The sequence below is a fragment of the Symphalangus syndactylus genome, chromosome 13 (assembly GCF_028878055.3).
Source record: "Symphalangus syndactylus isolate Jambi chromosome 13, NHGRI_mSymSyn1-v2.1_pri, whole genome shotgun sequence".
Classification (NCBI taxonomy): Eukaryota; Metazoa; Chordata; class Mammalia; order Primates; family Hylobatidae; genus Symphalangus; species Symphalangus syndactylus.
Genome location: NC_072435.2, coordinates 66,250,367 through 66,277,759, shown reverse-complemented (window position 1 = coordinate 66,277,759; position 27,393 = coordinate 66,250,367). Strand labels below are relative to the sequence as shown.

Below are 27,393 nucleotides of genomic sequence, written 5' to 3'. Positions count from 1 at the left end.
ATTGCTGGAACATATGGTAGTTCTATTTTCAGTTTTTTTGAGGAACCGCCATACCATTTCCCATAATGACTGTACAGGTTGAGGATCCCTAATTCAAAAATTCAAAACCCTAAATTCTCTAAAATAGAAAATTTTTGCATACCAACATGATGCTCAAAGGAAATGCTTGTTGGAGTATTTTGAATTTTGGGCCTTTTCATCAGGGATGCTCAATTAGTATATATTCTGCAAATATTCTGAAATCCAAAAAAATCCAAAATTCAAAACATATCTGGTCCCAAGCATTTTGGAAAAGAAATCACCTGTACTTATTTATATTCCTACCAACAATGTGCAAGAGTTCCCCTTTCTTCCCATCCTGGCCAACACTTAACTTTCATCTTTTTTGATAAACCCATTCTAACAGATATGTGGTGTTACCTCATTGTGGCTTTAATTTGCATTTTCCTAATGGTTAGTGATGCTGAGCATATTTTCATTTACCTATTGGAAATTTGTAAGTCATCTTTTCAGAAATATCTGTTCAAATCTTTTGCCCATTTTTTAACTAGGTTAATTTTTTTTGTATTGTTTGAGTTCCTTATGTATTTTTGATATTAACTCCTTATCAGATGTGTGATTTGCAAATATTTTCTCCCATTCTGTGGGTTATCACTTGACTTCGTTAATTGTTTCCTTTCCTGTGCAGAAGCTTTTTAGTTTGATACAATCCCATTTGTCTATTTTTGCTTTAGTTGCCTGTGTTTTTGGGGTCATATTTTAAAAAAATCATTGCCCAGACTAATGTTGTGGAGGTTTTTGCCTATCTTTTCTTCTAGTAGTTTTATTGTTTTGGATTTTATGTGGAAATCTTTAATTCATTTTTGTATATGGTGTGATATATGAATCTAATTTCATGCTTCAGCATGAAATCTCTATTTTGCACCATTGAGCTGTCTATTTCTTTGCCAACACTACACTACCTCAATGACTAGCTTTATAGTAAGTTTTAGAATTGAGCAGTATTTTTTAACTTTATTATTTTTTCAAAATTGTTTTAGTTTTCTATTTATTTTGCCTTTGTAAATTTTAGAATCAGCATATGTATATCTACAGAAAATTCTAGTGATATTTTATTGTAATTGGAGATGATTGACATCTTCATTATGTAGAGTCTTCTAATTCATGAACATAGTATGTTTGTTGTTTATTTAGGTCGTCTCTGATTTTTGTTCAACATTTTATAGTTTTCAGTATATATATATATATTGCACATGTTCTGTTAGATTTATACCTAAGTATTTTATTTTGGGGTCAGTTTTTTTTTTTTTTTACTTTTAGTTTTCAATTATACATTGCTAACTTATACAAATGCCATTTAGTTTTGTAGGTTGCTTTTGTATTTTGTGACCTTGCTAAACTGACCTGTCAGTTCTAGGAAGATTTTAGTAAATTCCTTGGGATTTTTTATATAGACAATGATGTCATCTGCAAATAGAACCGTTTTATGTCTTTTGCTCCTTTTCTTTGTCTCATTGCACTGACTAGGACTCTTAATACAATGTTATATAGCAATGGTACGGGTGCCTTGTCCTCGTCTTAGAAGGGGAGGATTCAGTTTTTCACTATTAAGCATAATGTTTACTGTGGGGTTTGGTGTAGGTAACTTTTATTAGGTTGAGAACATTCTCTTCTATTTCTAGGTTACTTAATTTTTTCTTACTATGAATAGACATGAATTTTGTCAAATAGTTTTTTTCCACCAATTAGTATGACTATTATTTTTCCTCTTTAGACTCTCAATAGAGTGGGTTATGTAGATTATTTTTCAAATATTGAAGCAGCCCTACATTCCCAGGAAAATCAGCCCCATTTGGTAGTGGCATATGTCTTTTTATATATTTCTGCATTCAATTTGCTAATATTTTGTTGAGGACTTTTACATTTGTGTTCATGAGCAATATTGGTCTATAGTGTTGTTTTTTTAGGATTGTCTCTATCTGCTTTTGTTATTAGGGTAATTTTGGCTTCATCAAATGATTTTGGTGAATATTCCCCCTTCTATTTTCTGGGAGAAATTATATAGATTTGATGTTATCTTTTTCTTTAAATGTTTGGTAGACATTTTCAATTATGCCATTTGGTCCTGAAGATTTTTATTCAGAAAAGGTTTAAGTAGAAATTTCATTTCTTTTATAATTTTAGCACAATTTAGATTATTTATTTCATCTTTCGTTCGTTTCAGTGGTTTGTGGTTTTCAAGGAATTGATCTTTTTATCTAAATTGTTGAATTTATGTGTAGATGATTGTTATTTTCCTTTTTATACATTTTTACATTTGCTGAGTCTGTGATGATATCCCTCCTTTCATTTCTGATATTAGAAATTTGTGTTTCTCTCTTTCTTTGTCAGTCTTGCTAGAGTTTTATCAACTTTACTAATCTTTTCAAATAACTAGCTTTTGTTTCACTCATTTTTCTCTCTTCTTTTTGTATTTTCAATGTAATGATTTCTACTTTTAACATTTTAATTTCTTTACATTTATTTCACGCTTTTTTTCTTGTTTCTTAAAGTGGAAGCTTATATTTTTGATTCGAGACCTTTGATTTGAGACCATTTAATGGTATACTTTTTTCTCTAAGCACTGTTTCAACTGCATCCCACAAATCATGACATGTTATATATTTTTTATAGGTTAAATATTTTTAAAATATATATATTTATTGAATATGTAATATGTAAAAATAATTAAAGTGTATCAAGGAGTTAAAAAAAGACTAAGTGATGATGAAAAGAAAAACATAAACTGTAGAAAAACGATATAAATAAGAGAACAACTAAAATAAAAGAGGTGTCTTTTTTAAAGTGCATATATTGACTAATGCATTGGGTTCACATTTATAGAAGTATCACTTTGAATTAGAAATTTGAAGACAAGCAAAAACTTCATAATCCCTATACTCATTTACTAGGCTAGCTTTTTGGGTTTTTTTGTTTGTTTGTTTGTTTTTAGGTTTCTCTAATTGCTTTAATTCAGGTTATCTACATAGGTTTCTACATAGGGATTCTCTTTTATTATTATTATACTTTAAGTTTTAGGATACATGTGCACAACGTGCAAGTTTGTTACATATGTATACATGTGCCATGTTGGTGTGCTGCACCCATTAACTCGTCATTTAGCATTAGGTATATCTCCTAATGCTATCCCTTCCCCCTCCTCCCACCCCACAACAGTCCCCGGAGTGTGATGTTCCCCTTCCTGTGTCCATGTGTTCTCATTGTTCAATTCCCACCTATGAGTGAGAACATGCGGTATTTGGTTTTTTGTCCTTGTGATAGTTTGCTGAGAATGATGGTTTCCAGCTTCATCCATGTCCCTACAAAGGACATGAACTCATCATTTTTTATGGTTGCATAGTATTCCATGGTGTATATGTGCCACATTTTCTTAATCCAGTCTGTCATTGTTGGACATCTGGGTTGCTTCCAAGTCTTTGCTATTGTGAATAGTACCGCAATAAACATACGTGTGCATGTGTCTTTATAGCAGCATGATTTCTAATCCTTTGGGTATATACCCAGTAATGGGATGGCTGGGTCAAATGGTATTTCTAGTTCTAGATCCCTGAGGAATCGCCACACTGACTTCCACAATGGTTGAACTAGTTTACAGTCCCACCAACTGTGTAAAAGTGTTCCTATTTCTCCACATCCTCTCCAGCACCTGTTGTTTCCTGACTTTTTAATGATGGCCATTCTAACTGGTATGAGATGGTATCTCATTGTGGTTTTGATTTGCATTTCTCTGATGGCCAGTGAAGATGAGCATTTTTTCATGGGTTTTTTTGGCTGCATAAATGTCTTCTTTTGAGAAGTGTCTGTTCATATCCTTCGCCCACTTTTTGATGGGGTTGTTTGTTTTTTTCTTGTAAATTTGTTTGAGTTCATTGTAGATTCTGGATATTAGCCCTTTGGCAGATGAGTAGGTTGCAAAAATTTTCTCCCATTCTGTAGGTTGTCTGTTCACTCTGATGGTGGTTTCTTTTGCTGTGCAGAAGCTCTTTAGTTTAATTAGATCCCATTTGTCAGTTTTGGCTTCTGTTGCCATTGCTTTTGGTGTTTTAGACATGAAGTCCTCCCTCATTGCCAAGTCAATCTTAAGCCAAAAGAACAAAGCTGGAGGCATCATGCTACCTGACTTCAAACTATACTACAAGGCTACAGTAACCAAAACAGCATGGTACTGGTACCAAAATAGAGATATAGACCAATGGAATAGAACAGAGCCCTCAGAAATAATGCCGCATATCTATAACTATCTGATCTTTGACAAACCTGACAAAAACAAGCAATGGGGAAAGGATTCCCTATTTAATAAATGGTGCTGGGAAAACTGGCTAGCCATATGTAGAAAGCTGAAACTGGATCCCTTCCTTACACCTTATACAAAAATTAATTCAAGGTGGATTAAAGACTTACATGTTAGACCTAAAACCATAAACACCCTAGAAGAAAACCTAGACAATACCATTCAGGATATGTTATATTTTTATTTTAGTTCAGTTCAAAATATGTTCTAATTTGTCTTGTGACTTTCTATTTGGCCCATGGATATTTAGAAATGTGTTTTTTTAATTTCCAAATTTTGGAAATATTCTTCTTTTCTTTCTGTTACTGATTGCTAGTTTAACCCCTTCATGGTCAAAGAGTATACTTTGTATAATTTCAGTTTTCAACATGTGTTATTTTATGGCCCAGTATATGATCTGTCTTGATGAATACCCCATAAGCACATGAAAAGATGTGTATTCTGGTGTTTTGGGTTGTGTGTTCTATAAACGCCTATTAAATCCAGTTGGTTGATGGTGGTGTTCTTTTACAACCTTGCCTTTGCTTCTTTTCTGTCTCCTCATTCTACTTACTATTGAGAGGGAACAGTTAAAATCTTCAATGATAATTGTGAATTTTCCCATTTCTCCTTTCATTTTTGTCAGCTTTGCTCCATGAATTTTAAGCTCATTTTTGATGCATATATGTTTAGGAATATTATGTATTCTTATGTACATTGCATCATATGTCCATCATTATGTAATGTCCCTCTTTATCATTGGGAATTTCTTTATGCTGAATTGATGTTAATACAGTCACTCTAGCTTTCTTTTGATTAGGTTTTCATGATATTTTTTTTTCACTCTTTCACTTTAAATGTGTCCATATCATTATATTTGAAGTGAGTTTCTTGCACTTCTCCACCTGCATCTGAGTCCAGGGTCAGGTATTGATAGGAGAGAGAGGGAAAAGAGCTACGATTGTTGGCTGCTTTAGAATTCCGGCTTCACTAATAGATAACTTGGCTTCTCAATCTTCACTTTTCCAAAATTTTTACTTGAATATATTCATAAAGCTGAAGTGAAGGAGGAAATACAGAGGTAGCATTTGAGGATAGAAAATACAAAACTAATTTCAGACACTAGGTCAGTGGTCCTCAAACATCAGAGTTTGAACATAAGAATTCTATTATAAATCCAGATTCCTAGGCTACATCTGTAGAGATTATGCTTTGGTAGTTCTAGTCTGGGGTCTAAGAAACTATATCACCATGTCCCAGGTAGCTCTGATACAGAGAATCTAAGGACAGTACTATGACACTTTTTTTCTTACCTAATGATTGTGATAGGACACCTAATATTACACTGCTAACTTAGAACTCGTCACTCAGGAACAAGGCAGGACTAAGTTCATTCACACAGACAAGTGGATAAGGTTGGGAAATTTTCATTGTGTTTCAATTGTGCTTCAACTTAGATTTTGTCCCTTTTTTGGTAGGCCAATTTTAGCACACCTTTATTAATTGGACTTTTCTATTTAGATAAAGTGGCTCTGAAAAGACTTAGTGTGATTGATAACATATAAAAAGAAAGATTGAAGATATTTGTGTAATTTACTCAGTTTGTCAGTTATTTCTCCTCTTTTAAGATATCTACTTTCTCCAGTCTTCTAAGCTGCTTTTTTCTTTTTATTTACTATTTATAGAGAATCCAGAGTAGAGGAATTGCTAGTTTTTACAGCCTTTGCTTTCCATCAACCCTTGCGTGACCAACATATACGTCTTGCATCTTCAGCAACTCTGTTTCACCAATATCCCTTCAACTTTCATGTGGGGTTAGAAAGATAGGTTATTTTCTTAGCCCAAGTGCTTTATTCCACGATGTAATAGATAGTATGAGAATTATCTTCTGTTACCAGTAGCTTTATCTTTTTAGACCACTTGAATTATATTTTATGTGGATCCTGAAATAGTAATGGAAATTAATCATCATCTTCAGTTCTGAGCATGCTAAATCGACTATAACTTTTTTTAAACAATCAAGCCACCCATTGTTTGCCAAAGATGATGATTGGACAATGATGACCTTTAAATAATTGTACATTTTATTTCTCCATATTAAATGAGTTCCTCAGATTTGGAAATGAAGCTATCATTAAGAACATATGTAGTATAATGGAATTCAGAACAGGATACTTCAATGTTGTTATTCTTATCACAGTTTTATTAATGGAAAATGGTGCTAAAATGTTTTAGATGTATATGAACTTTCTGACCACAAGGTGTTTATTTAGTATTTTACTAAAAAGTAATTTACTAAATAATCCTGTACTGTCCTAGAAGAGTTTCTACCTTTCCGAAAGGAGAGTAATTTTCTTCTTTCCCTCTGAAAAACTATCTGATATCACTACAATGAAGTGATTCCTTTGGGGTTAAGGAATAAAATAATATACTACTTTCATCCTAGTTTACTTTTCTAATACCACTGATTTAGAGATGATTCTGTGCTTTGGGAAAGGTATATTGTATGCATAAATGAATTTGGGTCTCTCACCTAAGAGAAAATAGAGAAATTTACAATGCCCAGTAGCATGAGGACTAGATCTGCCATGATAATGCTATTGAATTTGGGCATATAAATAGCTGAAATTTGCAAGAAAAACAAAACAAAGTGCAGACGCTTGCATGATTTGGGAAGTAAAAGATAAAAATAATAGGAGATTGGAGAAGAATTCTTGTAAAAAGGTAAGTAATTTTCTAAGGACAGCACTTGTTATCATAGGCATTTCCAGGGAATATCTGGGGTACCACTGCTAGGGACTATGTTATATAACAGATCTCATGTTTGCTTTTCTAATTGGTATTTGACCTAGTAATATTCTTTTTGATTCATATGTGTTATCTATTTCCTCCTGTGGCCAGTAGCAAACAGGAGAAGCCATTATGCAGTGCAATGAATATTTATCTAACAGAATAAATAAAGATGAATGTATTTGTTACTAAATAAATTCAATTGCTCTAATAAAGCTACTTAAAATAATAGCAGGTAAAACAACAGAAAATTATTTTTCTCTCCTCCAAAAATCGGAGTGGGAACTGTGAGGTTAGTATGGTAGTTTCACTTTCATCAGGGATCAGAATATTTTGTCTTAGGGCTCTACCATCTTTGACACATGGTTTCTACCTCATGCTCCTACCAGACAATCTGCATTTCAGCCAGCACAGAGGAGGAAATGTAGAAAGGAAGGCCATATCACATCTCTGCTAACATCTGTTTACTCACATTCCGATAGCTATAACTTGACCAAATGGCAATGCTTAGTTGCAGGGAAGACTGAGAGAAATGTAGTCTCTATCTAGATGGCCATATTACTTACAGAAGTAAGGAGACGATGGATATTGTTTGGACTACTGAAAGTTGCTACCACAATAAGTACACTCAGATTTCTTACCTCAGTGAGCTTAAATACTCTGTAAATGTGAAGAAAACTGTTCATTGTAATACAAGCAATAAGTATGAAATAAGAATTGTAGGAAATGCTTATATTTAAGGAAAGCTTAAATATGATAAAAATATTTATAATTTCAGCAGCAGACAGGACATCCAGGAATAGAAGCCCAACTAGGTATTGAAACTATGGGTGTAGATAAAGGAGGAAATTTCTTAGTAAAAGTGGCATCAGAATATCTGAAAAATAGAACTTTTTCAAAGTACACCCACTTTTATCCACCCAAAGTCTTTGAGAGGCCTTCCTACCACCAGGTGTATACTATTTGTTGAGGATCATGAAGCAGAGAAAGAAAGATGGAGACTAACCTAAATCCTTCACAAGTCTTAAAGCCTCTCGAGAAAGGGTAAGTCTCTTCATCAGATATATCTACCTCTCTTACTGAATAGAGTCTTTGATATTGTTTCTGCTTCTTGCCTCTTTCAGGGTGCTTTTCAGGAAACAATGATCATTTTTTGGCAATTAATCAGAAGAAGAGTGGGAAGCCGGTATTCATTTATCAGCATTCACAAGACATTGAAAAGAGCCTGGATACAGCCCCACAAAAAATCTACAGACATAGCTACCATTCCTCTTCCGAAGCTCAAGTAAGCAAACGCCACCAGATTGTCAATTCAGCATTTCCTAGACCTGCATATGACCCGTCTCTCAATCTGCTGGCCATGGATGGTCAAGATCTTGAAGTGGAAAACCTCCCAATCCCAGCAGCAAATGTAATTGTGGTGGTAAGTAGTATGTTAAACTGATGCTGAGGCTGATGTTGATGCTTTCCTGTCATTGATGCTTGAAAAAAGAAAAACACTGATTGTGAATAGTTATCAATGAATCCCAATGGGTATGTACCACAGCACTTATTCTGTGGTACTTCTAATTTGTTACTTGACTATTGTCTGTTTTCTTCCTCTTATGAAATCAGAAAACTTGCCTGTATCCTCTGCTCATAGCAGAATGCATGGTACATGGTAGATGCTTAATAAATATTTGAATAAAAGATTACTTTAGGAAGACCTGATAATTATAGTTGATTATATCTTATACTGAGCCTCCTGCCTTCTGTGAGAATCTGTTTTAAGCAGATAGGCCTTAGTCTCAGCCTATGTAAATAAATAATACTTATTGAAGATCCTCTGGCTACTTAACTCAAATTACAATAAATGAGACAACTGAAAGGGAGAGGTGTGGTAGAGAGAGAGTAGTTTTCTGTCACTGGAGCAAATAAAATGAGTTGGGAGTAATTGATAATATTTCTGATGTTACTGAATAAGCACCATTCTTTATTAATAAAAGTGATATAATGATCCCATTGTTTATGTTCTTAAAGTTGCCTTGCTTGTATAACCCAGGTCAGAGGTTTCCAAATTGTGGAGGTTATCATAATTTAAATATATACTGAGGTTGACACCCTATTTGGACTATAGTCACTCTCCGGTTTAACATCATTATAGAAGGATCCACATTGAAACTACAGATCAGTAGTTAAATGGTTGTTATTGCATCTCTGCTCCAAAATACAATCAAATGAGTTGATTTGTGAGGCCAAGATAATTCAATGAAACCATGTTTGCATTTTGGCAACTTCTCTATGCACCAAATGTAATTTAATAAGCTTCTTTTTTTCTTTATTTTTTTAACCTACTACATATAGTATACTTTACTTAGTATCGAGAATCAAAGTTCCATTCGTCAATGTTTTCAACTAGCGTACACTGAGTATTTATTATGATCTAGTTTTCCCTTGGGATATCTAGAAATAGAGATGAATGAAATACAGTCTCTAGTTTTGCTTGGAAAATGTCCGGAGGGAAATATCAATAATTCAATAAAAATCATAAGCTAAGAACACAAGACGAACTCTTGTTAAGAGAAAATATGTGGGTCACTTGGCATCCTGAAATACTTGAACAAGTTTTCTGCATTTACATGAGTAGCAGATGTTCTGAAGGTGAAAGTCATGTACTCTGTCTATTCAGTGAAGATAAATGATGTTAATGATGTCTCTGTATCTGGAGATGCTCCTGTTAATGCTAGGGCTCATGGGAGATATTTCCTTAGTGACCATCATATACCCATAGTCATCAACTCTTAAAGTCACTGTGAATTATAGTTCAAGAGGCTTGTTCTATCTTATAATGTCATGTACTGTCTAGTTAATTTAATATTATGGACAATGAGGAATTCTGGCAGGTCATTTCACTTTCAGCTTATTTGTGGTTTGGAGATTCATGAAGAAGCTGTGCTTTTTCTTTTGGGTGATGATTACATAGAGGCAATAGGCAATTTTGCTGCATTAGCTTTCCCTAGCCTCTTTTGATCTAGCCTCTAACCATGCTGTGGCTTTGGTAGCTGGCAACGCCAATTGCCAGTCCTAATGTTTCCTGTAATCCACTTAGATTACTTATGCACATCATGATTTAGCAGCAAAACCGGGGAGGCAGGGTAATTTTTTAAATAAATCAATAATGTTTAGCTTCCTCAAAAAGCAAAGGGGTGATGCAATTAAATATCAGCTGATTTGAAGATCCATACAGAAAATGGATGTATGGATGGGGCATACAGGAAGCAAGGGATATATTCTAGGGCAGCATAATGACTTTAATGGAATAATTGACGTGTGTTTGTGCTTATCATGTGTACATGTGTATAAAACATATATATCAATGCAGACCTTCTTGTTTGAGGGATATTGCAGTGGTACTAAGAATTATTTTGAGACTTAATTTATACTCAAATAGACCGTGTTCATGACTATCAGTATCTTGAACTAGAGAAATTATAGGCATTTTTTTTTTCCAGCCAGGGTGAAAAGCTACACTCAACCTCTAAAATTTATATGTAACTTCTAAGACTTCTAGCTCGGAAGGAAGGATCAAGCATTTTTCCTCCAATACTTTTTTCTTTCTTGTTTCAACTATCATTGACAATGAGTTTTAGAATGCTACCTTTAAAAAGGACATGAAGGTTGTGTCTCTCCTCCCCTCCTGATTCCCAATTGCCACCACAAAGCATTTCCTAAGAGCATTTGTCAGCAAATGAATTTTTTTCCTCTTTTTTCTTTTTATTAGTAATCAGGAAAATTTATAGTTTATTTGTTACAAGGAGAGTACAATTAGAATATTTATCCCAAATGATGCCAACTATGTTCCGGAACTCAATTAAGAAGCTGTTATTAGGATTTCTGTGCAAGTACAATGTAGAGAAGATATGAATGCCTCAAGGTCAGCGCTATGGTAAGAGGAAAACAATACCGCTTTAGGTAAAAATATGCTATAAAATCCATAGCTCTTGTTACTGGATCCTCAGGATATTTGTCAAGACACAAGGCCACAACACCAGGAAGGAGGGAACCCAGAGGTGCAAGTGAAAATGGTGGAATGGTAGCAACTACAGGCCATTTCTGTTGAGCATAGGCTGCTGAGTGAAGAATGTTCTAGCCTGGACAGAATCTGAGCAAACTGGAGACTAGTAAGGCTTGGCAATATAAGGGGTGGTTTTGACATCAGTGAAAGGGCATGGAAATGGGAAGATTATGATTTACTCTGTGAGATGGACTCGTGGGTAAGAAAAATAAAGGAAAGGAGAAGATGGAGGAGAAGAAAGAGGCAGAGGAGCAGCAGGAGAAGGAAAGGAGGCAAGGAAAGAAGGGAAAAAGAAGGGAGGGGGGAAGGGAGGAGAGGATACAGTGGCAGTTTTTAGGGAAGCAGGAAGCATTCTGTGAGCACATAGGAAGATGGTGGTGAGTTTCCAGGGGCTTGCAATCCTCTCCTTGAGATCCTAGAATCCTAAAATTTCTTGTCTTGCTCACCACTCACCCAGATCAGCACATAGACAGACATTCTATTGTTTCTGTGACACAGAACATTCTTTGCAAATACTTTTTATCAGGTATTTGACTTAGAAAGCTATTAAAGCCAAAAACATGTGATATCTATGGGTTTTAATTACATTCTAAACTCGGGTTTATGGCATACCTCAGCTTTGTTCTGCTGTTGACTACCTTTTGGATTCATCTTATACGTAAAGTGATAATCTCTAGACATTATGTGAAGGGCTTTGAAAGTCCGGCTTTCTCATTGCTTTGCCACAGTAAAGAAATTTTGTAGCATTTACTGTGTGATGTGGATAAATAACTGTTGGATACTTTTTCAATAGACAAATTGGTTTAATTATAATTTTATATTTGTGTAGTGGATTACCCAAAGGATGGGCTTAGTCTATGTACATATCAACAGAATTCAGCCATGTCATGGAAGATGTATTGGTGAGGAATATGTTGTTGCAAGTGATGACAAATCCACCCCAAACTGGAGAAAATGTATTGGTTCAAATACCAACACTTTTGTAGTACATTTAGCTTTAGACATGGTTCAATCAACATTTAACATTTCTCCTGACATAGGAGAAAGTTAAGATCCCTGGGGTATGTCTTGAAATTCAGACTGTTTGCCATTGAGCACTATGCCTTAGTACAACCTATTGGATTCATTATATTTTGACCCCGAAAAGTCTCAAATTTGTGAAAAACTACAGTGGCCTGTATACTTCTTGACAGTGATTACTTGCACAGTAGGGACAATAGGTCTGTGTTGAGCTGTGGAGAAGCAGATGTCTAGGCTTATTGAGCTAAGTGACTTGCTCATGGTGGGCAAACTCAAAGCATGGTTCAAACATAGGCTTTGGGAAATTTTTTGAATTAATATGTGTTAAGGGCATATGGGACCAAAATAGTAAATATAATACCAAGTCCAAAATACCAAATTGGTGAAACGCACAAGCCTACTGGAATGTGAGGTGTGACTCAGATGTGCTTCAGTACAGTCCCAGAACACCTGTCCCAAGTTCCTAGATGGGATGCATATAAAGCCCTAAGAGAATAAATCTCAATTTAAAAGTTGCAACACAAGGAGGCTGGTTAAATAACAACTACTGAAAGTACATGCATGCAAATTTACAAATGGAAAAGGAGAAATCATAGAGCAATCTGAGTCCATATGAGAAATTAAAGAATGATAAGGGAGGCATCACAAGTGATTGGGAAAAGATTATTGACCACGTGAGATTGGCACAATTGAATAGATTTTTTGCAAAAGATATCATGATAGTGATAAGTAAATTATTTTTTGCTAAGCATAAAACATTGATAGTATGCTAAGAACTATGCAAGTATTAACTCATATAATTGTTACAGCAAGCCTATGGCAACAACAAAACTATTATCTCTGATTCTTTGCTTTTCTTTCTCTCACAAATTATCGGAACATGCTGCTAACTAGTCACTGTATCCACTCTTTCCCATTTTTGTTATGGTGATCTGCAGAAAGTTTGAATCAGATCATATCACACCACCCACACACACACAGACACACACACACACACACACACACACACACATACACACATTCATGACTGCCTTCTCATTGCCATTGAACTAAAATTCAAACATTTTCCCATGGCCTACATCCTACATCACCTGGGATCCAAGGTTCCCAGAACTCTTGCCTAAGGATTCTGATTCCATAGTTCTAGGATGGATCCCAGGAATCAATGCATTAAGGAAGCATTCTGGTGGATACTTGGGTTTTCAGAGGTTTGGGAAGCATAGCACACAAACTGGCCTATCCCTGTGTCTCTGAGTCCATCTCCCACCACTCCACCTCTCCTTGACTCCTTGCAAACTGCTCTGGCCTTCTCTCTTCCTCAGGACAGTGAGCCTATTCCTGCCTGAATCAGGAATTTTACCCCTGCTGTTCTACCTGGAATAACACACTTCCTGCAAATCTTGTGTCTAGCATATAATGAAGGCTCATTAATTATTTTTAAATTAATAAATAAATGTCAAATAACAGAATGCAGTTGTTTTGGACACTGAGATGATGAAAGATTTCTTACTGCATTTTTTTATCTCAACCTGCAGTAAATTTCCTACTTTTTTCTTCACCTTATTACTTAATTTTTTTTTTTTTTTAGATGGAGTCTCGCTCTGTTGCCCAGGCCGCAGTGCAGTGGCACGATCTTGGCTGACTGCAACCTTAGCCTCCTGGGTTCAAGCGATTCTCCTGCCTCAGCCTCTCAAGTAGCTGGGACTACAGGCACGCACCACCATGCCCAGCTAAATTTTTTGTATTTTTAGTAGAGCCGGGGTTTCACCATGTTGGCCCAGCTGGTCTCAAACTCCTGACCTCAAGTGATCTACCTGCCTCGGCCTCCCAAAGTGCTGGGATTACAGGCATGAGCTACTGCGCCTGGCCCCTACTTAAATTTTTAACAGCTTGGATAGTTCTCAGGAACAAATTTCAAAAGTAGAAATGTAAAACCAAAAAGAAAATAAACATTGGGAACATATGCTGTCACTGAAAGAAGGAGGGCGCTGTCTTACACCTAGCCAGAGTGACACTGTTTAAAACTACAGCTTCCAAAGACATTTATATCCACCTGCCTGCATTATTTTTCTTCGTAGTACTTATGAAGCACTTCTAGCTAATATCTTTTATGTCTCTTTCTTCCTGAGTTACAATGTATGTTCCACAAGGTAGAGATCTTTCTATTTTGTTCCTGCTGTATTTCCAGTGACCACAATGATATAGGGGCTCATAACTATTTATTTAATGAAAGAATGAGTTGATGCCAAAAGAAACACAATTCAAAAGCTTGTAATTAAATAAATCCTACATCTCATTGTGAAGAAAATATGATTGAATATGCAATTTTAACACTTAATTACCTATTATATGATCTCATTTTACATGTTCTCTCCCCACCTAGAGTGGAAATTCCATTAAAAATATACTTGTTTTGTATCTATAACCTTTCAATAGCAAATGCAAAATAGCTAGTCAATGAATATTGATGATTGCTTAATCTATTCCCAGGATTCAAAATCATGTGAGTTGACTTAAAGGATCCACAATTGCCATTTCACAGATACTAATAAAAAATAAAATACAGCTTTCAGTTAGATTTTATTTTTAAGAAAGTCTAGAAAAAGAAATTCAATGATCTACTCCAGAAGTTTGGTTGAACTTTTGTTCTTCTCTTAACCTAATGTTAATGCTTCCTATTAAATTATAAGATCTTCTTATATAATCACCTTCTTATATAATCGCCAGACTTGCATTGCAGGAAGCTTCATGCTTAGATTTCCCCAGCTATTACTGTATCCTTGCAAAATAGTCTTGAAGTAGAAATTCCGTTCTTGAGCTTGGCATCCTGACAGTCATAACTGTCACCATCTGTTGCTTTTCACCATTTCTAGCTATTAAAGCAGCAAGGATGATGCTGGAATGCACTCTGGAAAAGCTAGAGGCTAAGCCTCAGCAATGTCTGTGTGAGGTTACAACCCTAGACCAGTCAGTGCATCTGCTTGTTTGGGATCATACACATTCAATATTAGGATGACTCAAGTCTTAAGAGAGCTGGTTTAATTGACTGTCATTATTAAAGATAGGCCTTGCTCTCCGGGTGCAATGAATGAGCAGGGAATAACTTAGTAATATTTTTGTTCTGATTCCAAAAATTATGCATTTTCATACAGTTGTAGAATATTTAGAAAGTTTAGATAAGGAAAAGGGGAAATAAAAACCATCCATAACCAGCCGGACGTGGTGGCTCATGCATGTAATCCCAACACTTTGGGAGGCCAAGGCTGGCGGATCACATGGTCAGGAGATCGAGACCATCCTGGCTAACACAGTGAAACCCCATCTCTACTAAAAATACAAAAAATTAGCCGTGCATGGTGGTGGGAGCCTGTAGTCCCAGCTACTTGGGAGGCTGAGGCAGGAGAATGGCGTGAACCCAGGAGGCGGAGCTTGCAGTGAGCTGAGATTGTGCCACTGCACTCCAGCCTGGGTGACAGAGCGAGACTCTGTCTCAAAAAAAAATAAAATAAAAATCCTTAACTGTTAAATAACCAAGGTAATCTTGCTCTCTATGTATATTCTTTTCTATGTACAGGTATGCATGTATTTTTTACAAAAGTATGAAATCTGCATACATGTGCTTTATAATTTTTTAGTTTATATGTTTACATTATGGATGGCTTTCCAAGTCATTAAGTATCTTTGTACAGCATCACTTTTAACAGCTGCTAAAAATTTCATTGTACAGTAGCTTTCACAGTTTTACATATTGACTTATATTTCCAATACAGTCATTGATTTAACGCCACTCATTCTGAGAAGGAGAAATAAAAGATGACTATATCAAATACAGTATTTTCTAAGCAACTGCCCAATTAATATTACTGAGAGAATTTGGTGAGCTTATCTCAGGGAAAGCTATTTTCTTTATAAATTCTTCATATAATTGTAATATAGGATCTAATTATGTACGTTTCATAGATCTTAGACCTTAAATCTTAAGTAAGGTGAAATATTTAAAATAGCCAAAGGAGTAAACAGAACAAAAAGAGAGAATGTTCTGATTAGAAGATACAAAACATTCTATTTCAGAACTTATCTTTGAGGAAGAAGGACGGTGCCGTTCCTCTTTACGTTGGAGTCTGAAAAACCTTTTTTTTTTTTTTTTTTTTTTGAGACAGAGTCTTGCTCTGTTGCCCAGGCTGGAGTGCAGTGGTGCGATCTCGGCTCACTGCAAGCTCCGCCTCTCGGGTTCACGCCATTCCCTGGCCTTAGCCTCCGGAGTAGCTGGGACTACAGGCACCCGCCACTACGCCCGGGTAATTTTTTTTTTTGTATTTTTTAGTAGAGACGCGATTTCACTGTGTTAGCCAGGATGGTCTCGATCTCCTGACCTCATGATCTGCCTGCCTCGGCCTCCCAAAGTGCTGGGATTACAGGCGTGAGCCACTGTGCCTGGCGAAAAACCTTTTTTTAATCCAAAATTTCCATAATAATATCAAAAAATGGGATCTGCAGATAAACAAAAATAGTATCTTTTCTCTGGAGCAAATACTTGGAGCTTTCAGTTCTCTCTAAAATTGCCTTTGGTTTTCCAGTTAAGAACTGTTCTCCCGTGTGTCTTTTGTTAATGACTTTGTCCCCTTTTCTTTCTTTCCTTCTTTGTCTATTTATCTGTAATCATAAGTACCTGTAAATCGTGCTTACTATCTTGTTACTATTCAATAGTTCAGTTAAAAATCTCACTGCTAATGGATGATTATACTGGGCTTTCAGGGCATTTGGCCCTGCTCCTGAGTGATGGGATTGGCACCACTTAGCAAAATGCTTAGGTTTCTCACTGTGATCCCTATGACTCAGGTGGTAGAAACAACGTGTTTCTTTCTCTTGCTTTAGGAAAAATACAAAAGCTAAAAGTCCCTAGAAGGTTCTCTCCCTGGGCAAAGTTAAGAAGCTTAACTCCCGGTGCTAGTCTACAATTGGAATGTGAGTCTGGAGTTCAGACAGGTCACAGCCAAAGCTTTAGACCTGGGAGATATCCACAGACCCACGCATGGCAGTTAACACTGTTTGAGTAGGTGAGAGAATGCAGACAGAGGGAAATAATAGAATAGAACAAGCTATCACTGTCGCAGAAGTGGAAAGAGGACCAACACAGAGAAGGAACAGATGGAAATGTAGGAGCTTCATTGTATAAATTCTTCTAGCAATCTTGACCACTCAAAAGATTTCAGCCAAATATTAGATTTTCATGACAAAGTCTGCTTCCTAACTAATCCTTTCATTTTTTTTCTGGGAGGGTATAAGACCCCAGATCTGGCTGTGACATTATTAAGACATGTGAAATGAAACTCAGTATTTTAATAAAGTAACATGGTTTCTACTGACATTTAAAAAAAGCTCAAAAAGTGAAAAGCACGGGGCTTTTCATTTAACTTAGTGTATATAGTCCTTGGCACAGAGCAGTTCTTAAATACTTGAACCAAAAAGAAAGAAATCATCTGCAGGTTAAAGGAGAGAACTGGGGGGGAATGTGGAGAAATTATCAAAATAAGCCAAGGTCCTAGCTTAAGCTGTGTGAAGACATTGTTAAGATATTATCCACACTCAGGTAATCATTCGGCCTACCAGAGAAGTGGTAAGACTGGGGAAAACATTGGAAGTAATTCAAAAATAGCTATAGCATAATAGAGTGGCTCAAATCCTTGCTGTTTCCCCTCTAATTTTTATGTGACTTAAGTCTATGTTTCATTATCTTTTTTATTGTTTTTTGAGATGGAGTTTTGTTCTTGTCACCCAGGCTGGAGTGCAATGGTGCAATCTCAGCTCACTGCAACCTCCCTCTTCTGGGTTCAAGCAATTCTCCTGCTTCAGCCTCTCCAGTAGCTGGGTTTACAGGTACCCGCCACCAGGTTCAGCTAATTTTTGTATTTTTAGTAGAAACAGGGTTTCACTATTTTGGCCAGGCTGGTCTTTCACTGCTGCCACCAGCCTTGGCCTCCCAAAGTGCTGGGATTACAGGCGTGAGCCACTTTGCCCAGCCTTCATTATCTTTTAAATGGGAGGGTTAAGATTACCAACTTCATAGAGGTGTATAGGTTAAATGATAAAACACATTGAATACTCTTACATGTCACCTAGTGCATAGTGAACACTCAGTGAATAGTAACTATGGGAAGAGAAATGTTATTGCTATTTTATAGGCAAAGTACAGATCAAAGTAACTCGTTAATATAACTGGGACTCAAACCAGTAACGGAATAGGTGAGGATCTGGAGCTTACAAACACTTGAGGGTATGAAGCCTCTTTGGGTCAGTGTTGGCAACAAGTAATATAAGTCTAAACATTAGAAAATGCCTATCAAGGAAGACCAGCAATAGGTTTCAGATGAAGATTTTGACAAATTAAAAGAAAATGGGTCTTAATCATCATATTCCCAGTCACTATGGGAGAATAAAGTTTTTATAAATAAATGTAAACACAGAGGTAAACTCTTGGGTCATGCTGGACTGGCCTCCATGACTCTTATTTCTTGTTTCTCACTTTTCTGTAAAGTGTTTCGTATGATAAGGGTGGGTCTCCTGGTGATGTTTTAGTCTAGAGTGTTCTTGGTGTTCTATATCCTCTGGGAACCCAGGGGGTGGGTAGCAGTCACGGTAGTGACTTAGGATACAGATTCTGACCATCCCTCCTCCTATTTATCATAGCTAGTGATGGGGTGCAAAGAATCTTGGAATCAGCAATAACAAGTAAAGGAACAGTTCCAAAAGGAAATACCTCCAGGGCTAAGCCAGTGTAAATATTTAATGACAAAGCTTCTAGATTTGGAGATCTCTTCACTTTCTCTTGCGCAGGATTAGATTTCAATTTGCTTCTTGGAGTTTGGAAATAAAGATGTTGATGTAGGGGATTCAGTGGTCCAGCCACGGGATGACAGAATAAAAACCTTTAACCAGGTTGAAGAAGATTGGTAATAGAGTTATCGGTATGAAACTAAACAAGAAATCCAACAGCATAACCCAAAGGCTGTGTCACAATAAACACCCAATACTTTAGAAGAGAAAACAAATATAGGAAATGTTCAACTCTCCACCCTTTAATTAAAAAGAAAATATCCTTTCCTTATGCTTATTGGAAGAGAACTATTTCAAATACATTTGTTTCTTCTCACTGTTGAATCTATTCATTGTGTCGGAATGACTTCAGAAATACAAATACGCTTGTCAAAGATCAGATAGTTGTAGCTATGCGGCATCATTTCTGAGGGCTCTGTTCTGTTCCATTGATCTATGTCTCTGTTGTGGTACCAGTACCATGCTGTTTTGGTTACTGTAGCCTTGTAGTATAGTTTAAAGTCAGGTAGCGTGATGCCTCCAGCTTTGTTCTTTTGGCTTAGGATTGACTTGGCGATGCGGGCTCTTTTTTGGTTCCATATGAACTTTAAAGTAGTTTTTTCCAATTCTGTGAAGAAAGTCATTGGTAGCTTGATGCGGATGGCATTGAATCTATAAATTACCTTGGGCAGTATGGCCATTTTCACGATATTGATTCTTCCAACCCATGAGCATGGAATGTTCTTCCATTTGTTTGTATCCTCTTGTATTTCATTGAGCAGTGGTTTGTAGTTCTCCTTGAAGAGGTCCTTCACATCCCTTCTAAGTTGGATTCCTAGGTATTTTATTCTCTTTGAAGCAATTGTGAATGGGAGTTCACTCATGATTTGGCTGTCTGTTTGTCTGTTATTGGTGTACAAGAATGCTTGTGATTTTTGTACATTAATTTTGTATCCTGAGACTTTGCTGAAGTTGCTAATCAGCTTAAGGAGATTTTGGGCTGAGACAATGGGGTTTTCTAGATATACAATCATGTCATCTGCAAACAGGGACAATTTGACTTCCTCTTTTCCTAATTGAATACCCTTTATTTCCTTCTCCTGCCTGATTGCTCTGGCCAGAACTTCCAGCACTATGTTGAATAGGAGCGGTGAGAGAGGGCATCCCTGTCTTGTGCCAGTTTTCAGAGGGAATGCTTCCAGTTTTTGCCCATTCAGTATGATATTGGCTGTGGGTTTGTTGTAGATAGCTCTTATTATTTTGAGATACGTCCCATCAATACCTAATTTATTGAGAGTTTTTAGCATGAAGGGTTGTTGAATTTTGTCAAAGGCCTTTTCTGCATCTATTGAGATAATCATGTGGTTTTTGTCTTTGGTTCTGTTTATATGCTGGATTACATTTATTGATTTGTGTATGTTGAACCAGCCTTGCATCCCAGGGATGAAGCCCACTTGATCATGGTGGATAAGCTTTTTGATGTGCTGCTGGATTCGGTTTGCCAGTATTTTATTGAGGATTTTTGCATCAATGTTCATCAAGGATATTGGTCTGAAATTCTCTTTTTTGGTTATGTCTCTGCCAGGTTTTGGTATCAGGACGATGCTGGCTTCGTAAAATGTGTTAGGGAGGATTCCCTCTTTTTCTATCGATTGGAATAGTTTCAGAAGGAATGGTACCAGTTCCTCCTTGTACCTCTGGTAGAATTCAGCTGTGAATCCATCAGGTCCTGGACTCTTTTTGGTTGGTAATCTATTGATTATTGCCACAATTTCAGAACCTGTTATTGGTCTATTCAGAGATTCAACTTCTTCCTGGTTTAGTCTTGGGAGGGTGTATTTGTCGAGGAATTTATCCATTTCTTCTAGATTTTCTAGTTTATTTGCATAGAGGTGTTTGTAGTATTCTCTGATGGTAGATTGTATTTCTGTGGGATCGGTGGTGATATCCCCTTTTTCATTTTTTATTGCATCTATCTGATCTTTGACAAACCTGACAAAAACAGGAAATGGGGAAAGGATTCCCTATTTAATAAATGGTGCTGGGAAAACTGGCTAGCCATATGTAGAAAGCTGCAACTGGATCCCTTCCTTACACCTTATACAAAAATTAATTCAAGATGGATTAAAGACTTATATGTTAGACCTAAAACCATTAAAATCCTACAAGAAAACCTAGGCAATACCATTCAGGACATAGGCGTGGGCAAGGACTTCATGTCTAAAACACCAAAAGCAATGGCAACAAAAGCCAAAATCGACAAATGGGATCTCATTAAACTAAAGAGCTTCTGCACAGCAAAAGAAACTATCATCAGAGTGAACAGGCAACCTACACAATGGGAGAAAATTTTTGCAACCTACTCATCTGACAAAGGGCTAATATCCAGAATCTACAATGAACTCAAACAAATTTACAAGAAAAAAACAAACAACCCCATCAAAAAGTGGGCAGAGGACATGAACAGACACTTCTCAAAAGAAGACATTTATGCAGCCAAAAAACACATGAAGAAATGCTCCTCATCACTGGCCATCAGAGAAATGCAAATCAAAACCACAGTGAGATACCATCTCACACCAGTTAGAATGGCCATCATTAAAAAATCAGGAAACAACAGGTGCTGGAGAGGATGTGGAGAAATAGGAACACTTTTACACTGTTGGTGGGACTGTAAACTAGTTCAACCATTGTGGAGGTCAGTGTGGCGATTCCTCAGGGATCTAGAACTAGAAATACCATTTGACCCAGCCATCCCATTACTGGGTATATACCCAAAGGACTATAAATCATGCTGCTATAAAGACACATGCACACGTATGTTTATTGCGGCACTATTCACAATAGCAAAGAGTTGGAACCAATCCAAATGTCCAACAACGATAGACTGGATTAAGAAAATGTGGCACATATACACCATGGAATACTATGCAGCCATAAAAAATGATGAGTTCATGTCCTTTGTAGGGACATGGATGAAACTGGAAAACATCATTCTCAGTAAACTATCGCAAGGACAAAAAACCAAACACCGCATGTTCTCACTCATAGGTGGGAATTGAACAATGAGAACTCATGGACACAGGAAGGGGAACATCACGCTCCGGGGACTGTTGTGGGGTGGGGGGAGGGGGGAGGGACAGCATTAGGAGATACACCTAATGCTAAATGACGAATTAATGGGTGCAGGAAATCAACATGGCACATGGATACATATGTAACAAACCTGCACATTGTGCACATGTACCCTAAAACCCTAAAGTATAATAAAAAAAATATATATATATATGAATAAAGTAAACATTTGCATACAAAAAAAAAAAAGAAATACAAATACGCATGTTGTCCCCATAGCTATTTATCATTGTCCTTTCATAAAGAAGATTGGTCAGAATCTTCTACTTAAGACATTTTCTAAATTTTGTTTTTGAAGGATGAACATATAATCCAGCCAATATTCATATCTCAAGTTGTTTCTTTCCTTACTAGGACATATTTGGACCCTTTGAGTCTAGCAAAGTCAAGAGAACATTACCAACTTTAGATATCTTTGCATTTGGCCTACATTTTCATATGGTTTAGGCTTTTGACTGAAACAATAAGTTAGCAGCAAATAACTTCCAATAAAAAGGCCCATTTTTGAGGGGTTAGGCCAAATGTTCACAAACAATTTCTACAATTGTGGGAAGAGGTGTCTGTGTGTGTGTGTGTGTGTGTGTGTGTGTGTGAGTGAGATGTTTGACCTCCTCTCTGAAAATGATAGCCAGGTGATGCAAATTCCAAGACAGCCTGAAGGACTTAGAGAATACTGAGAATAATATGTGTTAGGATGACCAGGGTGAGGAATCTGTCTTACTGCTAAGTTTCCTCTAATTATTTCGTGCTTCTATTGCTGACCTAGTGAAGCTGCATTATTTAAGAATTTGTTTATTTTTCCTGCCTGAGAACATTGCAACTAGAATTACGGTTTTTAACCTGAACAAGTACATGTTAGTTCTTTGTGCCTTGAGCCATCAACTTCATTTCTGTTTCTTTTTTTGAAGCTGGTCTGTTTTTAAATAGGAAATTGTAGGCAGCGTATAGCAAAATCTACTTGAAGGGGCTGCTAGGCAAATTCTTTGGATATAGGCTTTAAAAAAAGCAGTCATTGTGTGTGGGAAAATGAATTAAAAAATTTTTTTTCATGTATTACAAGTGATGATGTCATCTATATGTTAAGTATAACTTTTAAAATAAAAAATCAAATTGATAAAATCAAGCTGGATTATTAAAAATAGCCAAGTTAAAGGAAACAATACATTTGGTGAGGAGCATAAATAAGTCATGGAGATTTGAGAATCTGTAAGTAATATCTGTAAGGAACTAGAAATAAGTAGGGACAATGGGCTTCTCAGATGTGTAAAGATTTCGAATGGACGCTGAATTCTTGCTCCTTGAAACATTCATTCATTCAAAAAAATTACTGAATTTCTACTGAACTCTAAGCAGTACAATAGACTCTAGGGATACAATAGGGAACAAGATAAACAAGATCATTGCAGCTGTGTAGTTTATATTCTAATCGAAGAAAGACAACAAAACAAGTAAACAAATGAACATGATAATTTTGGATAGTGCTAAGTGCAATGAAGAAAACAACAAAGCCATGTGGCAGGGAGAAAATAGTGGGGACTACCTTAAACTGGATATTGAAGGATTCTACTAGATATTCAGAGATACTCTGAGAGTAAATCAAGGTATAATTAGAAGCTGTGTGGTAGAAGAATAACTTTGGAGTCAGTAGAACTGTGTTAGGATCCCAAATTAGGCATTTGCTAATTAATTGTGTTTCCTTCAATGACTAAGTTAGCATCTTGTATTTCAGTTTCCTTGTTTGTAAAAAAAAAAAAAAAAAAAGTAATACTCATAATACCCACCCTATGGAATTGTGGGAATTGAATGAGATGAGGTATTGAAAGCACTTGGCATCACTCTTGACACATACTAAGATCCTTATAAAAATTGACTGTTATTATTAACATTATGTGGAACAATGAAAAATGTATCTTTCTGGCCTCTGTACCAAGAATATTTGTATTTCTCCTAAGCCATTGGTTGGCTGGTGATTATATCTTTTAAATGCTGAGAATCATGATTATTTTATTTCCTTTGAGTGCTAAAAAGCTGAGGGCCAAAATTGTGGTTTACATCTAACAACTACAGAGACCTTTACTGAATGCCTTATTTATTTTGTGAACTAACCTCATTCTTGGCTGGATGTTTTCTTTTCTTCACTCATTTTTCCTCTAATTTAATTTTTTTATTTCCTTTTTATTCAATTATATTTTGTATTATGCATGTTTTTGCAAGCTGCCACAAATCTTTTCTGTTACATATGCTGTCTAAACAAATAGTCAATACACCAAAATAGCAATCAGTGTGGACAAGTTGAGTCTGAATACTACACAGCAAGAACTCCCCTTACAGGGAGAAATTGTTTATCCATTGAGCATGAAAAAAAAGAAACTATATTTAAGATAGAATTGCAATATACATAATGATCTGTTTGGCTCATTGCTCAGCAGGCCCCAACATCAGTTCAATCTTAATGTTGGGGACCAGTTCTCCTTCCTAACGTGAGCAGCTTGAGGCAGTGGTAACAGAATGGTTTTGGAAGTAGACATGATGGGTTCATGTGCCTGTTCTACTACAGACTGCCTTTGAGATTGTGGGAAAAATCAATGAACATTTCTGAGTCTTTGTTTCTTCTTCTTCTTCTTCTTTTTTTTTTTTACAATAGGATCTGTACACTTTTATTCAAATTGTTTTTCAACATTAAAAATAAACAAGGAAGGAAGTAACTACAAAAGGATACCTTGCTTTACAATATAATTTGCCATCAGTTGGTTTTACATTTTTTTTTAATTATACTTTAAGTTCTAGGGTACATGTGTATAACGTGCAGGTTTGTTACATAGGTATACATGTGCCATGTTGGTGTGCGGCACCTGTTAACTCGTCATTTACATTGGGTATATCTCCTAATGCTGTCCCTCCCCCCTCCCCCCACCCCACAACAGGCCCAGTATGTGATGTTCCCCTTCCTGTGTCCAAGTGTTCCCATTGTTCAATTCCCACCTATGAGTGAGAACATGTGGTGTTTGGTTTTTTGTTCTTTTGATAGTTTGCTGAGAATGATGGTTTCCAGCTTCATCCATGTCCCTACAAAGGACATGAACTCATCATTTTTTATGGCTGCATAGTATTCCATGGTGTATATGTGCCACATTTTCTTAATCCAGTCTATCATTGTTGGACATTTGGGTTGGTTCCAAGTCTTTGCTATTGTGAATAGTGCCGCAATAAACATACGTGTGCATGTGTCTTTATAGAAGCATGATTTCTAATCCTTTGGGTATATACCCAGTAATGGGATGGCTGGGTCAAATGGTATTTCTAGTTCTAGATCCCTGAGGAATCGCCACACTGACTTCCACAATGGTTGAACTAGTTTACAGTCCCACCAACAGTGTAAAAGTGTTCCTATTTCTCCACATCCTCTCCAGCACCTGTTGTTTCCTGACTTTTTAATGATGGCCATTCTAACTGGCGTGAGATGGTAACTCATTGTGGTTTTTGATTTGCATCTCTGATGGCCAGTGATGATGAGCATTTTTTCATGTGTCTTTTGGCTGCATAAATGTCTTCTTTTGAGAAGTGTCTGTTCATATCCTTTGCCCATTTTTTGATGGGTTTATTTGTTTTTTTCTTGTAGATTTGTTTGAGTTCATTGTAGATTCTGGATATTAGCCCTTTGTCAGATGAGTAGGTTGCAAAAATTTTCTCCCATTGTGTAGGTTGCCTGTTCACTCTGATAATGGTTTCTTTTGCTGTGCAGAAGCTCTTTAATTAGATCCCAGTTGTCAATTTTGGCTTTTGTTGCCATTGCTTTTGGTGTTTTAGACATGAAGTCCTTGCATGCCTATGTCCTGAATGGTATTGCCTAGGTTTTCTTCTAGGGGTTTTTATGGTTTTAGGTCTAATATGTTAGTCTTTAATCCATCCTGAATTAATTTTTGTGTAAGATGTAAGGAAGGGATCCAGTTTCAGCTTTCTACATATTGCTAGCCAGTTTTCCCAGCACCATTTATTAAATAGGGAATCCTTTCTCCATTTCTTGTTTTTGTCAGGTTTGTGAAAGATCAGATGGTTGTAGATGTGTGGTATTATTTCTGAGGGCTCTATTCTGTTCCATTGGTCTATATCTCTGTTTTGGTACCAGTACCATGCTCTTTTGGTTACTGTAGCCTTGTAGTATAGTTTGAAGTCAGGTAGCATGACGCCTCCAGCTTTGTTCTTGTGGCTTAGGATTGACTTGGCAATGTGGGCTCTTTTTTGGTTCCATATGAACTTTAAAGTAGTTTTTTCCAGTTCTGTGAAGAAAGTCATTGGTAGCTTGATGGGGATGGCATTGAATCTATAAATTACCTTGGGCAGTATGGCCATTTTCACAATATTGATTCTTCCAACCCATGAGCATGGAATGTTCTTCCATTTGTTTGTATCCTCTTTTATTTTGTTGAGCAGTGGTTTGTAGTTCTCCTTGAAGAGGTCCTTCACATCCCTTGTAAGTTGGATTCCTAGGTATTTTATTCTCTTTGAAGCAATTGTGAATGGGCATTTTAATGGTAATTGTAATACCTGACCTGGATACCTCATTTGATTCTTTCTGGCATCAGTGAATGTGTTCTGTAAAGCACATGGAACTGTGATTATGTCAGTTATCATGGTTGTGGTATTGGTAGTGGGGATGATCATGATGATAATTCACAGGGTTTTCATTCTCTTGCTGATCTACTCTGATTTTGGAGTAAATCTTAGAACTGTAATGGGCTTCTTGCCTTGGACAAATTTAGGAGGTACCCTTCACACTTCAGTTTAAGTAAATGGCATTCCCTGGAGCTGTGCATCACACAGCCTACACAGCCACATGTGCTGGCCTGACCGAAGCCCTACTTACATTCCATTTCTAGTTACCTCATCTTCCCTGCCTGAGTGTCTGCTTTGTTTAGCCAACTGGCACTTCAGTTCCTCTGAGACTGGAAACCTGTCTTCTTACTAGTTTTGACTTTGAACTTTGGATCTCACAGCCAGCCCACTTTTACCTGCTGGTAGCTTTTCATGTCACCATGGTCCACCTTCTTGTGAGACACCCAACTGCTACTCTTATCTGCTGAGAGCCCAAACATCTTTTCCATCAGCCCGAATGTGCTACCTAACACTTGCCATATGTTCACCTCTTATCACCTACTTCTGGATCCAACTCATTCATTTCCCCCAAATTTTTTTGAATTAAATAATGTAGCGATTTGCCTTTGAGTTCTTAACATTAGCTGTATTATCAGCA

At 36.6% G+C, this 27,393-nt stretch overlaps 1 protein-coding gene across 1 annotated transcript in view; it reads left to right on the top strand.

The window, feature by feature from the left end:
- The window catches only part of PTPRR (protein tyrosine phosphatase receptor type R), a 276,097-nt gene that overhangs the window by 19,378 nt on the left and 229,326 nt on the right, over positions 1–27,393 (top strand). Inside the window, exon 2 of the mRNA XM_055239631.1 lies at positions 8,245–8,543. Coding sequence (XP_055095606.1) covers positions 8,245–8,543 — 299 coding nt within the window. The remainder of the gene's footprint in view (positions 1–8,244; positions 8,544–27,393) is intronic.